General features: G+C 36.2%; 2 protein-coding genes across 2 annotated transcripts in view; one reads left to right on the top strand and one right to left on the bottom strand.

Annotated features, from left to right (window-relative positions):
* Positions 1–16,000, top strand: part of polr3b (polymerase (RNA) III (DNA directed) polypeptide B) — a 256,221-nt gene that overhangs the window by 84,417 nt on the left and 155,804 nt on the right. The gene's annotated exons all lie outside the window — the stretch shown is intronic.
* On the bottom strand, positions 6,617–15,653 carry LOC120534226. Its single transcript, XM_039761640.1, has 9 exons — positions 15,002–15,653; positions 14,864–14,914; positions 13,052–13,144; positions 12,838–12,930; positions 10,766–10,864; positions 10,384–10,531; positions 7,975–8,043; positions 7,745–7,816; positions 6,617–7,646 (listed from the first exon to the last, which is right to left on the bottom strand). The coding sequence occupies exons 1-9, from the start codon at positions 15,365–15,367 to the stop codon at positions 7,537–7,539; spliced, it is 1,101 nt and encodes a 366-aa protein (XP_039617574.1). The 5' UTR covers positions 15,368–15,653; the 3' UTR covers positions 6,617–7,536.

Below are 16,000 nucleotides of genomic sequence, written 5' to 3'. Positions count from 1 at the left end.
GTGTATCCATGCTGCTCGTATTGCAAGACATCGCTCGTTTATCAAGTCAAAATTTATTAAAATTTTTGCTCGTCTTGCAAAACACTCGTAAACCGAGGTTCCACTGTGTGTGTATATATATATATATATATATATATCTATATCTATATCTATATCTATATCTATATCTATATATATATATATATATATATATATATATATATATATATACATACATACATACAGTGGTGTGAAAACTATTTGCCCCTTCCTGATTTCTTATTCTTTTGCATGTTTGTCACACAAAATGTTTCTGATCATCAAACACATTTAACCATTAGTCAAATATAACACAAGTAAACACAAAATGCAGTTTTTAAATGATGGTTTTATTATTTAGGAGAAAAAAATCCAAACCTACATGGCCCTGTGTGGAAAAAGTAATTGCCCCCTTGTTAAAAAATAACCTAACTGTGGTGTATCACACCTGAGTTCAATTTCCGTAGCCAACCCCAGGCCTGATTACTGCCACACCTGTTTCAATCAAGAAATCACTTAAATAGGAGCTGCCTGACACAGAGAAGTAGACCAAAAGCACCTCAAAAGCTAGACATCATGCCAAGATCCAAAGAAATTCAGGAACAAATGAGAACAGAAGTAATTGAGATCTATCAGTCTGGTAAAGGTTATAAAGCCATTTCTAAAGCTTTGGGACTCCAGCGAACCACAGTGAGAGCCATTATCCACAAATGGCAAAAACATGGAACAGTGGTGAACCTTCCCAGGAGTGGCCGGCCGACCAAAATTATCCCAAGAGTGCAGAGACGACTCATCCGAGTGGTCACAAAAGACCCCAGGACAACGTCTAAACAACTGCAGGCCTCACTTGCCTCAGTTAAGGTCAGTGTTCACGACTCCACCATAAGAAAGAGACTGGGCAAAAACGGCCTGCATGGCAGATTTCCAAGACGCAAACCACTGTTAAGCAAAAAGAACATTAGGGCTCGTCTCAATTTTGCTAAGAAACATCTGAATGATTGCCAAGACTTTTGGGAAAATACCTTGTGGACTGATGAGACAAAAGTTGAACGTTTTGGAAGGCAAATGTCCTGTTACATCTGGCGTAAAAGGAACACAACATTTCAGAAAAAGAACATCATACCAACAGTAAAATATGGTGGTGGTAGTGTGATGGTCTGGTGTTGTATTGCTGCTTCAGGATCTGGAAGGCTTGCTGTGATAGATGGAACCATGAATTCTACTATCTACCAAAAAATCCTGAAGGAGAATGTCCGGCCATCTGTTTGTCAACTCAACCTGAAGCGATCTTGGGTGCTGCAACAGGACAATGACCCAAAACACACCAGCAAATCCACCTCTGAATGGCTGAAGAAAAACAAAATGAAGACTTTGGAGTGGCCTAGTCAAAATCCTGACCTGAATCCAATTGAGATGCTATGGCATGACCTTAAAAAGGCGGTTCATGCTAGAAAACCCTCAAATAAAGCTGAATTACAACAATTCTGCAAAGATGAGTGGGCCAAAATTCCTCCAGAGCTGTAAAAGACTCATTGCAAGTTATTGCAAACGCTTGATTGCAGTTATTGCTGCTATGGGTGGCCCAACCAGTTATTAGGTTCAGGGGGCAATTACTTTTTCACATAGGGCCATGTAGGTTTGGATTTTTTCTCCCTAAATAATAAAAACCATCATTTAAAAACTGCATTTTGTGTTTACTTGTGTTATATTTGACTAATGGTTAAATGTGTTTGATGATCAGAAACATTTTGTGTGACAAACATGCAAAAGAATAAGAAATCAGGAAGGGGGCAAATAGTTTTTCACACCACTGTATACACATACATACATACATACACACACACACACACACACACACACACACACACAGTGGAACCTCGGTTCACGAACATCTTGGAACACGTACAAATCTATTTACGACCAAAAAGTTTGCCAAACTTTTGCATCTGTTCACAACCACAGACTCAGTATATGAACAAGCCAGTTTCCCTTTCGGTTTGTGCGTGCCGATGATTTCTGCACGTGTTCAGTCTCTACTTGTGCAGCGAGAGAGACACACAGACGCGCACGCAAGAGACGCACGCGAGAGACACACACACACACACACACACACACACACACACACACACACACATACTTGTAAAGTCTACATAATGAGGACACATGACTGGATCATGATTTGTGGGGACAGCACATTCTGAAGACTGCTAGGTCTAGCCTGTTAAATTACATATATTAAAGCTTTATTCTAGGTATGCTGAGCATTTTAAATTCCCTAAATAAAATTCATGGACAAATTGACTTTTTACCGACTTATGAGGACATGTTCAGGTATTTATGTAAAGCTAGGACAATGGAATACACGCACAATCACTCAGAATCGACCACTGTATGGGGACAACTTGCATATTGGGGACACTGATTTACATATGCATTTTGTCAGATATAAACACACTATAGTAAATAATTGTTCCTTTACAGATATGTGAGCATGCTTTTTGATTTCTTAGAAATGTATATTAAACATGCAGTTTAAAATTATCCTTTAAATTATAGGTAAAAATTTGTTCCAAATATCTGAAACCATTTCCCATAATTATTTTATTTTTCCTTTTGAATCTGTGCAAGATTATAGTTCAATTTACTTCTGACATTTTCATACAGTATGTATTTGTTATCTTATATTTTCTCAAACTTATGGCCTGGTTAATTTTATATAATTATATGGCTATTTAAGTACTGCCCACCACTCATGCCAGTGAAGTTGAAATAAAACAAAAAAAATTCCTTTGTCTCAACAGTTCTGTGATTATGCACACATCCAATGTGTTTGTTTGTACTTACTGCAAATTCAAATTATTGAACATTTATTCCATAGTAACATTTTTAATTCCTAATTCAGTTTATTTTTGCTGCCTTTCCTAACTTTATCAACTCTGAATAAACAAGGTACAAAATAGGCTTAAAAGTTTTCTTTCACTTTTACCACATGTATAATATCGTAATGACCAAACAGCCAAGTGTTCAGTAGCTCTAATAGAAAATGAAACTGCAGTCATCATTTTAAACCATAACAAAGTTATTGAAAAACCAATCGAAACTGTGAATCTAGAGAATACTACAAAAACACACTGTAATTAACTATGGAAAGGTGGCTCTGTTTTTAATTTCAATATCACATTTAATACGATTTCAGCACTATAGCCTCCATACCAATTCTAGATGTCAATTTTAATCCCATATTCTGTTCTTTTATTTTTTGCTTCACTAACATAAAATGATACACCTTCAGCCCATCCCACCAGGGTGAATTTCACAATTGTTTAAATTTCAAGGTCAAGGTAAATAGAAGAAAAGAATAAAGGATAGCTGTCCATAATATAAAGCTCACGTAAGATAACAAAATGAAATTTGTGAAAAACCATCTTTTACACCAATCAGTTACAACATTCATTAATTAAACCCTTCTTATTTGCAATGGTGATGGACAGGTTGACAGACGAGATTAGACAGGAGTCCTCATGGACTATGATGTTTGCTGATGACATTGCGGTCTGTAGTGATAGTAGGGAGCAGGATGAGGAGAGGACCTGGAGAGGTGGAGATATGAGAGGAGAGGAATGAAGGTCAGCAGGACCACCAAGACAGAATACATGTGTGTGAATGAGAGGGAGGTCAGTGGAATGGTGAGGATGACGGAGTAGAGTTGGTGAAGGTGGATGAGTTTAAATACTTGGGATCAACAGTACAGAGTAATGGGGAGTGTGGAAGAGAGGTTAAGAAGAGAGTGAAGGCAGATTCTCTGTCCCAGTCATCTATCCATCCCAACGTAGCCCTTGTCAGAGTTTCTCAGATCCTTACGCTTGCCCTCTTTTGCTGTTTCTACCACATCACCTTCAAGAACTGACTGTTCATTTGCTGCCTAGTGTATCACATCCCTTGATAATTTCTCCCATCCCTTCACCTCTCAGTAGCTTTAATAGCTTTTGATTGGTGTATTTGTTGAACAAGCACGTGCTATTAAATGAAGATTAAAAATCAAGTCAGTACTGTAAACAACCACCACTTTCAATTCAGTCATAATATTCAGACAATTAATTTGAAACTAAAAATAATATAATGCACTTTTTTTTTTTACTGTTTTCAAAAAGATGATCACTCTCATTAATCTCATTGATTAAGCCACAAATTTGCACAAATAAATAAACCATGGCTCTGTCTGAAAAATCTCCCTATTTGAGAGATGTTTACTGAGGCCAAAAGAAACATTAGCACGATCATGTTATACTTGTGAAGCACTTCAATAGTGTGCTAATAAGAAATTAACTTAATTGTAGATTGCCAGATATTATTCAGTTCAACACCTGTTAGGTCTTTAGCAATTTTAAATGAAAATTTGAATACAATACTTGTTCTGAATGTAACATCTCCAATTCATTGACTATCATTAATCAACAAACAAACAAGCACAGCACAAGAGACACAAACCTGTCCATATTATTAATGTTTACACCTAGAATTTCTACTATGAATCAGCATTGAATTCTTTAAGAAATATTGCCCTCAGTGACGTCTGTTTTATGAATCTTAAACTCAAGTCCTCATCAAGAAGTTAATATAAAAGAAGCTTGAAGCTAACAAAACACAAAAATGCAGATGGCATTGTTGATCTTCTGGCATATAAAGGACCATTTTAAGCGTGGTCCATCAGGCCACATTGACACTTTGTGCAAATGTACAGCTATCTACTAAAACTTTTGACAGTTGATTTTCACAAAGCTCTGAAACAGGACATGGGAGAATATAACAAAAGATGCATCTTATTGCATTCACAACCCCCCACAAGTTGAGTTCAACTGAAATAAAGATTCATTCAACAGATAAACTGTAGTTAAATATAAACTGTGAATTTTATGCCACACAGAATTCTCTAGTTTTACACACAAAAGCTAAATCTACCTTATAAACTCTCTTGCCCTTGCCAACAACTGGACACCAGCACTGAACAGTTCTGTCCAAGACATTATTGACATTAGCAGTGGAATGTGTATGTTAAACAAAATAAAAGTCTTGGAGAACGTTTTAAATTTTATTTTATTAAATAAATCAGTCTCACAAAAAACACTACATAAACATCTTAACATATAAACTGAGGAAGCATGTTGTAAAACATTGAGTAAATTTAATTTACATTATTTACATTATTTGAGAGTTAGAAGAAATGATACCACTGTAATAAGACTGGTACATCAGATCAGAGGCTTGTACTGTATGCGAGTCTAACCAACATGTTCACAGTGATTTTCTTTACAAATGACAGGTAATCTGTTCAATGAATAAAATGAAAATGTCATACTAATTTATTTATATCTATATTAATATATTAGCTTTATATTTTAACATATGAGACAGATGAACCAGCCAGGAGGCCTGTATGGATAAGTAGCCTGGAGCGACTGGAATCCCTGCTGGGATAGATTGTATTCCCTTTACTAACTGGAAAGCCTTCATGGCTGAATGGTGCGCACATTCCCCAGGATGGTTGCTGCTTCACTTTCGGTCAGGAGGACTTAAGGGAAGGATACAGGAGACTACCTCTCTGGGCTGTGTGCCCCTAGCACCAGGTGGTGACATCCATCTGTAGGGACTCCCACGTGTGCACTTGTAGGGCTGCCCAAGAATCGTAGTCCCGATTGGCAGCCCTGCTATGATTTTGGCAGCCGCCATGGAGAGCTACTCAGGAAGGACATACCTATTCTACAGACGGAACATCCTTACAGCAGTCAATATTATAGCAGAGATGCCCATCAGGTACTACAACTCCCAAGCAGTCCCATAGATGCACACATGGGATGGCCCTAAAGAGGGATGTATCCACTTGGGACTTCGGGGTAGCACACTGCATTGAGAGACAGACTCCTCCACCCTTCCACTAAGTCCTACTGACCTGGAATGGAAGCAGAAACTACCCTGGCCAGGGTGTGCCTCCATCCACACCATCCATCCATGAAGGCCTCCTGCCCAGATAATGGAACATCATCTATCCCAGTAAAGATTCAAATTACTCCAGGCTGCTCAAACATACAAGCCTCACCAATCAGGTAGGAGACCCACACCCATCCTGGCTGGGATGCTAGCCCATCTGCAGCATCTGTTACTTTTGTGTATATATATATATATATATATATATATATATATATATATATATATATATATATATATATATATATATATATATATATAAATAATATATAAATATATATATATATATATATATATATATATATATATATATATATATATATATACATATATATATATATATATATATAAATAAAATAAAACTTTTATAAATTAACCTTTTTAATGAGAAAAATAAAAATGCACCTTCATCCTGGCTAAGGTTCACTGTTACTACTTGGCTTTGAAGAATAGCCTTCCATGCATACAGTATTCCATTGTGAAACATCTCTACATTGACAACTCCAGTGTACTAATTATGAAAAAGTAATTAAAACATTAATCCAAAGCATCTAATTAAACGTTCATTTATCAATGTAAGCAAAAAAGCAACTGATGAATATTAAACATTACAATATTTACTGGCTTCTGTACACATTATATTTGAGTTACATCACCTCTTAGTAACAAATATTAAAACTGAGCACCCAGACTCAAGTTCACAATATTCTTTCAGCCAGAACATTGCTCACATTATACTAAATATGCAATAAACATACATAACTGAACCTAAAACAATGTCATCATAACAAAGCCAAATCTAAGTGTAAAACAGCACGATGACCTTGAAGCTAATTTGTTTTGGAATTACCTCCCATTTCAGATATTTGACACTTGCTTGATCCAGAAATATTTAGATTTCACTATTTCAAGACATCTTAGCTTCAGCTGTAATTGCTCAAATATATTTGTAATTGATCTGAATTAATGAGTACTGCAATATTTGTAAACGTGTGATCAAATTGTATGTTATGAAGAAGCAATTTAATTTAAAATTAATGTGTACGGAATCAGTAAATATTGCAGGTTTTCTGTATTATAAGTTTGCAGTATGAAATAATTACTCTGATTCACTACTGGTAATTCTTTTAAATCAGTAACCCAACACCAGTGCTTTCTACCCTGAGTAAAGCTACCAAGGCCCAAGTCTCCTGGTGGCACCACACAAGTTAGAGTCACTGTCCTTGATTGAAATAGCCTGTAAATAACCGTGTGTATATCTTTATGTAAGTGCATATAAACGTATGAAATACAAATTATTAAAGAGCAAACAAGTAACTGGCTTTGTGGAACTGTTGCTTTCAAATACCATGAAAAGACCTAATGTAAACTGATTAAATTATTTCCCATAACTAAACTTTAAATGAACAGCATTGATAATGGAAACACTTGTTTTAAACCTTTCTCTTCAGTGAGGTAATTCGGTTTTTTATATAGAATTTCACACCCAGCCAATCTCTATTTTTGAGAGCTTGTGGTTCATTTTGGATGCAGGCCTCACACTCTCTTTCCTGGCACTTTACATATATTTATAAATTTGGCCAAATGTTTTTCCACTGCTCTTCTTTCTTCTTCTTTCCACATTGTCCTCTTCACTCGTTTACGACCTAAAAATTGCACCACAAAATTCCAATTAGCAGAACATAAACTTCTGTATAGCTTAGTTAAAAAAATAATCTTTATTGTAGCACTGATGTGTACTCACCTTGGCAAACACTGTTAACTTTTGTTTCCTGAACTTCGCCATGTGCTCGTTTCATCTGCTTTACTTGCATTTCTAAACACAACATAACCAATTATGTTACAAAATTTCAAGAATTATTTAACCTAATCAATTAAACAAAATTTTGTCAAATTATTTTAGAAATAGTTAGAAAGCCATAAACTTTAACACCAATGGATTTACAAAGTAAGGTAAAATGTACAATAGCTTACCTGCATCACCTTCATGATCACTCAATTCTTCCTCACTTTCTGATGTTTCATTTTCAATCACTACTTTTTCTACAGTAAAAAAAGATCTTTTAATAAAAGTCAAAGAAAAAAATAGGAGCTACTTTTAAATACATCACTATACACGATAGTCAAATACAAAACTGAACTTTGAATACTAAGAAGGAAAGTAAATGCTTACAAAAATAAAACTGGCTCAGGAATTCTGGTAGAGATGTCTACTAGTTAGGAATGTAATTATGAACATATTCATGTTTGAATAGTTTGGTATTTCTATCTATCTATCTAAATATTGTTCACTTCAAGTGGACCAGGGCCATTAGATTAGGTTAATTTCAGAGTATGTCTGTCTTTATTGAAAAAGTGGGTTTCTACAGTACACTAAATTATCAGCATGTGAGGCATACTTCAAAATCATACATTTTGGAACATTTTTGTATACCCAAAGTGGAGGTGGAAAGGAGGAGGTGCCCTTGTCATGTCAAACATGACACATCTGCCAAAATTCATAACTATTTTTACATTTACAGCTGTTGTCTTTGCTATGCAGTATGCCAAGTTTGGCTATGCATATGTATACACTAAGGCAGATAGAGAGAAAGAAAATGGTCATTACCAGTTGGATCAATGGTGATTTTTTCCTTTAAACTCTCCAAGGCGCCCAGTTTCAAGAGCTAAGAGAATTTTGCTGATCTTAGCCAACTGCAAAGTGCCTTCTGGGAGACGATAGTATTGCCTGTGTACTCTAATGTCATGCCCAAGGAAATCAGCCAGTTGATCCAATTCTGTATCGTTCAAGTTAAGAACTTTTGACAGAGTTGCCACGTGTTTTCGGAGTTTGGTTGATGAAAGTGTTTTAGGACTTTTTGCTCCACATTCTTTGGCAAAAAGTCGAATACAATCAGATCCACGAAAATGAGATAGAGCCAAGGTCTTGCAAACATATAGTTGTTGTCACATGGCACACCACATACTTCTCTTTTTTCTGCAAGCAACTTCATTGCTCTGTGCATTGCTGGGGACAGCAGTATAGGAACCTTCCTTCCACGCTTGCCTTTAATTTCAATTCTGATAAAGTGATGGCAAAGCTTTTGCTCTAGTTCTGAAAGAGCAAGAGCAACATCTCCATGCAAATCTGATACATCTCTTAACAAAAGGTATTTAGAAGCATTCTGGAAACTTCTCCTTCTCTTCTGCGATTAAACAAAATAATTTGTGTTAAAGTGACTTTTGCAAGGTTTGCCCAGTTTCTTGCAGAGGCCTCAGCTAGAAGATTTTTGTAATTTTCTTCTTGTTTGTCATCAAGATACAAATGCATTTTTTCACATCTTCGTAAAAGGCAAAAGCTGAGGTGCATTCCACTTTGACTCTCTCAAACATCTTAGGGCTACAGATGAAATTAGCTCATTCCACTGGGTTTCATAAATTTTTGGAAGCTTTGAGCATTTTTTCCATCATTTCATTTCCTTCTACCATTGCCTGGGCTTCCACTATATTGGCTATTTTCTGAAGGCTGTGGCCAAGCTTCAGTGCTAATGAAGGAGTTTTCATTGTGCCACTCTCCTGGTTGTACCCAGCAACACATTTCACTGCTGTTACTACATGTGGAAAGTTACATGGAATTATGAAGTCTCTCATATTTTGCAATGGTGTTATTTGTCTTGCACATAACAACAAACGACCAAGCTCTCTAAGCTTCTGACGAATGTATTCATTTTTAGATATGTCTGAACCGAGCCTGTTAAAGAGATGTCGTGCTATTTGTAAAATGCAGGGATCCTTCTTGACTACAAGTGAAATGTTGTCTTGTATCATTTCACTCATTAGCTTCCAAAGGCCACTGTCAACACCAGGAGGCACAGGTTCAGCAAATGCACACAAAGACTGGACCCTATTTTTCCAGGTTTTGGTTGGTCATGTTTTCTAAGCTTGCAATGTTTCATGTGTCGCCAAAGATTGTTTCTTAAATAAAAACCCTGACAATTTAAACAATGCATAAAATCGTTAGATGGCAAACAATTTCTAGGTTGTCTTCGAGGTACGAGCATTCCTTTCCCCATTTTAAAACTTCCACATTGTGAGCAAAATTGCCTCTGTTTCAAGAAGATCTATTTGAAGTCTTCTTTCTTTTGATTTTCTTGGAAACTGGAGAGCTTTAGCAACTTCAGTCTCATTGCGATGAATTTGTTCAATATGCCTGGCAATTTTGCATAGGACTTACCACAGAAAAGGCAAAATGTTTTTGTCATATACTCTTCCTTCCACGGTTTTTTCCAGAAACTGCCTTTACAGATACTGGATCATATTCTTTAATTTCAGAGTCTGAAACACTGGAATCAGGTACAGTTCTATCACACGTGGAACATGACGCAGAGGATTTCTCATCTTTATCTATTTTGTCATTCATGTGTGCTGATAAGCAGTCACTACTGCAGTCTGGACTACTCTCTTCTGATGACTTAGGAATGTAGTCATCATCGCTGTGGTTCATACTGGAATCTGATGACTCAGAACAGTTTTGAAGCATCTCCTCGCTCACCTATTAAAAACATAAGAAAGCCATCTAGAAACAAATCCCTATACTGCATACTGATTAACAGGTGTTGAAAACTACATTATTTGATTAATGATTGCTTTGTTTTATATTTATTATTAATAATGTATATACATGAGCAATTGCTTAATATTTCAAAACCCACTATCAAATACTCACTGTTATTTTTATAGTGAAAATATTGAATTATAAAGTTTATGCCATTGAGGTATAACTTACAATAACACTGTCAGAGCGCTTAAGTTTTGGCACAGTACAGTCAAGCTCTCTCTTTTCTAAAGAAACTGGTTCAGTGTCAGATCCACTGTTGTCTTCAGTCTGTAAAAATATAATTGGGTGTCATATTCGTTTGACACACATTACGATGTGTTAGTATTATTACTGTTGTTATTAGCAATAGTAGCAATATTCCTACTATTGCTATCATTGTTGCTTTTTACTTTTACACTTTGCAAAGGCCAGTTACAATCAAATACTTTCTGCTCAAATAAGTGTTAAGTGTCGTTATAGGCAATTACAGGGATAACAGAATACCAGATTTTACATTATGCTGTACATAATGTAAATTAAATGAGATTATGCTTAATACATTTTTCAGGCCAAATCTTGAATATTGAATATGGAGACAAGACAACAGTTCATTAGGTCTTAAGAATAAGTGCAACACATACAGGAGAGTCAACTTTTCTTCATTAACTATAATTATTAGAACTAGCATTTATAGCAGTTGATTTTTATTATGGCGACCTAAATGAATTTGAGTGAGGTAGAAGTACTGAAGCACCACCAACAATCCTAGTGAGAACTTGCATATACTTCAGTTCACATTCACTGTGGGGACATAGAGTAAGGGGTGAGCAGGAGTTAATCTATCTTTTATGTAGCTATACTTGTGGGGTCTGACACATATTTCAGGTCACAAACACTGTGTGGACCTAAACTAAGTGGGTGGACAGTGGCACAAGAAACCCCATCATCACTAACTAACCTAGTGGGGACTCACACACATTTCAAGTCACAACCATTGTGTGGACCTAAAGCAAGTGGGGGATGGTAGCACAAGTAACCCCATCTTCAATAACTGCCCTTATGGGGACTTTCACACATTCCAGGTCATTTTCATTAAGGGGACCTCAGTGAAGTAAAAAGATATTTTAGGATTTAAAACACAAGACGCTGTCCTTGTGGGAACTCACACACATTCCATGTCACAAACACTGTGTGGACCTAAACTAAGTGGGTAGACAGTGGCACAAGAAACCCCATCATCACTAAGTAACCTAGTGGGGACTCACACACATTTCAAATCACGACCATTGTGTGGACCTAAAGCAAGTGGGGGATGGTAGAACAAGTAACCCCATCTTCAATAACTGCCCTTATGGGGACTCTCACACATTCCAGGTCATTTTCATTAAGGGGACCTCAGTGAAGTAAAAAGATATTTTAGGATTTAAAACACAAGACGCTGTCCTTGTGGGAACTCACACACATTTCATGTCACAAACACTGTGTGGACCTAAACTAAGTGGGTAGACAGTGGCACAAGAAACCCCATCATCACTAAGTAACCTAGTGGGGACTCACACACATTTCAAGTCACAACCATTGTGTGGACCTAAAGCAAGCGGGGGATGGTAGCACAAGTAACCCCATCTTCAATAACTGCCCTTATGGGGACTCTAATACATTCCAGGTCATTTTCATTAAGGGGACCTCAGTGAAGTAAAAAGATATTTTAGGATTTAAAACACAAGACGCTGTCCTTGTGGGAACTCACACACATTCCATGTCACAAACACTGTGTGGACCTAAACTAAGTGGGTAGACAGTGGCACAAGAAACCCCATCATCACTAAGTAACCTAGTGGGGACTCACACACATTTCAAGTCACAACAATTGTGTAGACCTAAAGCAAGTGGGGGATGGTAGCACAAGTAACCCCATCTTCACTAACTGCCCTTATGGGGACTCTCACACATACTTCAGGTCATTTTCATTAGGGGGACCTCAGTGAAGTAGGGTGGGCAGTAAGAAATGCATAACAATGACACAGTTCCTGTGAGGATTCAGATATATTTCAGATCACTCTCATCATGTGAACATAAAGCAAGTGAGGAATGTAGTTAACTGATCTTATGTGTAATGACTATATAATTTTTAAACAAAACAGCTTTGTGAAATAAACTGTAGCAGATTAAAATTTAAAAGCAAAATAAGACATCTTGCCATTAAAAGATATATACTGTGTATTTCTAGTTATATTTGCTAATTAAGTAAAAAAATGTACCTGCTCATTAGTAATAACTGCTTCTTTCTCTTGAGGTTCAGAAGTCTTTTCAGCTAAGCTATGACTGAGGGTCTTCTCTCTTCCATCAGGGTTCTGAGAAGGCAAAAATAATTAAATGATTAGTGAAAAAAATGGATAATATATAACATTTTACCATTAAGTGATGTAAAGTATTTGTCTAATAATAAACGTTTAAGGCTATAAAGAATTGTACCTGTTCATCAATAGCAAGAGTGCCTTTTACTTGTGCCAGTGTAGGCTGTTGAGCCAAGATCTGGCTTTGGGCAACATCCCTTTCCCCAGTGCCCTAAAAACAGAATATTGATCAAATGCATAATAAAGGCAGGTATGCTGTTATCACTTTCCAGTCTTACATGCAATAATAATACTTCTAATACTAAAATGAACTTACTGGTTTCCCACTTGATGAAAGATGTTAAAACCTTTGTTGGATTTTTAAAATATATTTTGTCATAAATACTGTATGAATGCCCAAAGTAAACCTTTGATAGGACTTGACCGTTCCTTATAATACCTAATTCTCATTCAAAGATACTGTGATTCAAAAATTGCACTCTGAATCAGCAGTAGTCACATTTCTATATGCACTATATGGTATGTACATGAAATGTTATTTCATATGGGTTAATTTATATTTTACATAATCCAAAAAGTAGCCTATTACAATGAATATGTTTAACTTCAAAAAAGCCTAAATTGTTCATATAAAAATTAAGTAACTTTTCAGTTACTTGAATAGTTTCTGGGTTTCTAGGTCTTGTAGATGGTTGTACATTTTGCATGATTTACATGATATCACAAAACGATAGCCATACTTTTCTTCCTCTTTAAACAACATTTATTCTTTTGGTGTGTGCACTTAATTTTTCTCTCTGTCACATGTTTCATTCAGAATTGTTTATGTGCTACAAAAGTTGGAAACAAGTTTCACTAAGTCATACACTGTGTATGTTTTCTGAAAATTTATAGTGCAAATATCAAAATTATGCTAATGAATACTAATATGTTCTTGTTTAGGAAAATCTTTACAATGAGTCTGCAATTAACGATTTTACCATATATTTATTCTTTCCTCTCTTAGTTTCCTATAATTAAGTGTACACCATCCATTTTCATACCTTTAATTGAAATTGTGGCACTATATTTGTGTTTCTTAAATTTATTATCATATAAAAATATATTTCCACTTCCAATCACACAGCTTTATTATCTAAAAATAGTGCAATAAAGTATATAGACTCAGGCAATGTAACAAATTGCAATGCATGTATACTGTGTACTATTGGTACTTCTTTAATAATATCTTAATTCAGTTTTTCCCAAACTCGGCCCTGGGGACCCCTGTGACTGCAGGTTTTGTTCCAACCACACTCCTAATAAGTGATAACACTGAGCTCATTTAATTAGCTGGTATTTTTTTTTTATTCGACATTTCAAAAGCAAAGCAGCATGATTTTTACATTTAAAAATATTTCTGCTTTTATGATATATTTAAATGCTTAACTCTCTTTTGTTGATTTCATTATACTTTGCCCTTTATCTGTGCAGTTTTTCCTCCTTCGTTGTATCTTAATAATGACAATTTAAAATGAGCAGAGCAGACACCCAGGCAAACAACACGGAATAATCAAAGGCTGCAACTACTTTAAAGTCAGACCTACTAATTAGTATAATTATTAAATAGTGGATAAATAAAACAATTAGAACACCTGGAAAAGTAGAATGAAAATCACGATGAAAACACTGTTAAAAAGAAAAAATACATTATTCCTATATAACTGCTTGGTACATTTTAATATTTTTTTTTAGCAAACTTATTTTTCTAATTTCTGTATTGTTCCCTAAACACAGAACTTGGGAAATATCAGTTCACTTAATTAGTCCAGGAGTTTAATTAAAACCGAAAGCTGCAGCCACGGGGGTCCCCAGGACCGAGTTTGGGAAAAACTGTCTTAATTTATTAAAATAAAATGCCTGTATAGATTAATAATGTAGATTTAGTTACCTTGTCATTTGTCTGTAATGGTGATGACACAATAGTGGCTTTTTCTTTTCCCTGCATACAAACACAAAAATAATTACTTCACAGGTGACAACAACCTAAACTAATCCTAAATACATAAATAAAGACTACAGTTCTTACCTGTTTTCTCCAAGGCCATGGTCCATCTCCATAGCTGTATGTGATTTCTTCACCAGGAAGAATATCTCTTAAAGCAAACAGGCAGAGGTGTGGCATTCCATCTACTGCCAGTTTCTTGATTTTGCAGTTTGGACTTTTGTGGTTGTCATTTATCATTCTTCCAACAGAGCCATCATCTTTGGCTCCATCAATGCTGTAACAGCAGTGCAGTTTAAATACATACATAAAGATTACACACAGCCAATTTGCCTCATGTATTAGAATGAGTAGTGTTCCGTGGAAATAATCGTGTAGCACATCTGGGTCTGAGCCTGAGAGGGCAAGCTCCTCACTTACGTGGAAAGGACTACCTTGAGAAACTGACATAAAAGCAGCTCCGCGATCGCTATGTTGCAGACAGAGCACTTGAAGCACTTCAGACACGTTTCCAGGCTGCTACAGTCCATCTGCCCGAGTGTGCGGCCGCTACCGTGTCTCACAGGGCAGGTGGACAGTGGGCATATGAACTGCCTCTAAGGCAGAGAAGGGCGGACAGAGAGTCGAAGCAGGTGGCTGATTCCATTAAATAAAGTGCTTACTAACTGCGGTGTCTGAGAACGCGGATCTCGGAGCTGCTTCTCCAGGAGTCCCGCCACTTCAGACAGCATATCTGCATTACACGTCGCGATCAGGTCATTATTATACCGGTTTTTTTATGTTAAAGCAAATTTGTTGTATATATCATAAAGTATTTTATTAAGCATTTATTTTTTATTCGGAGACAGGGAAACCTGATTATACTGTCTGGTAGTATTACTTTTTTCTGCCGTTTACTTTCATTCTGACGTTTTGTTAACTATTGCAATATTAACTTCGAACAGACCGTAGTACACTTTCACCATAAATTTGAAAAATAAATACAGCTCACCACCAGCTTTTCCTATTCCATTTAAAGTCGAAAAGAAAGACAGCAGCGGCAGGATGGTACACTCGCCTCCTCCTCTCGCTTTCAGCTCCGTT

Source organism: Polypterus senegalus, chromosome 8, assembly GCF_016835505.1.
Source record: "Polypterus senegalus isolate Bchr_013 chromosome 8, ASM1683550v1, whole genome shotgun sequence".
NCBI lineage: Eukaryota > Metazoa > Chordata > Cladistia > Polypteriformes > Polypteridae > Polypterus > Polypterus senegalus.
This window is presented reverse-complemented; position numbering and strand designations above follow the sequence as displayed.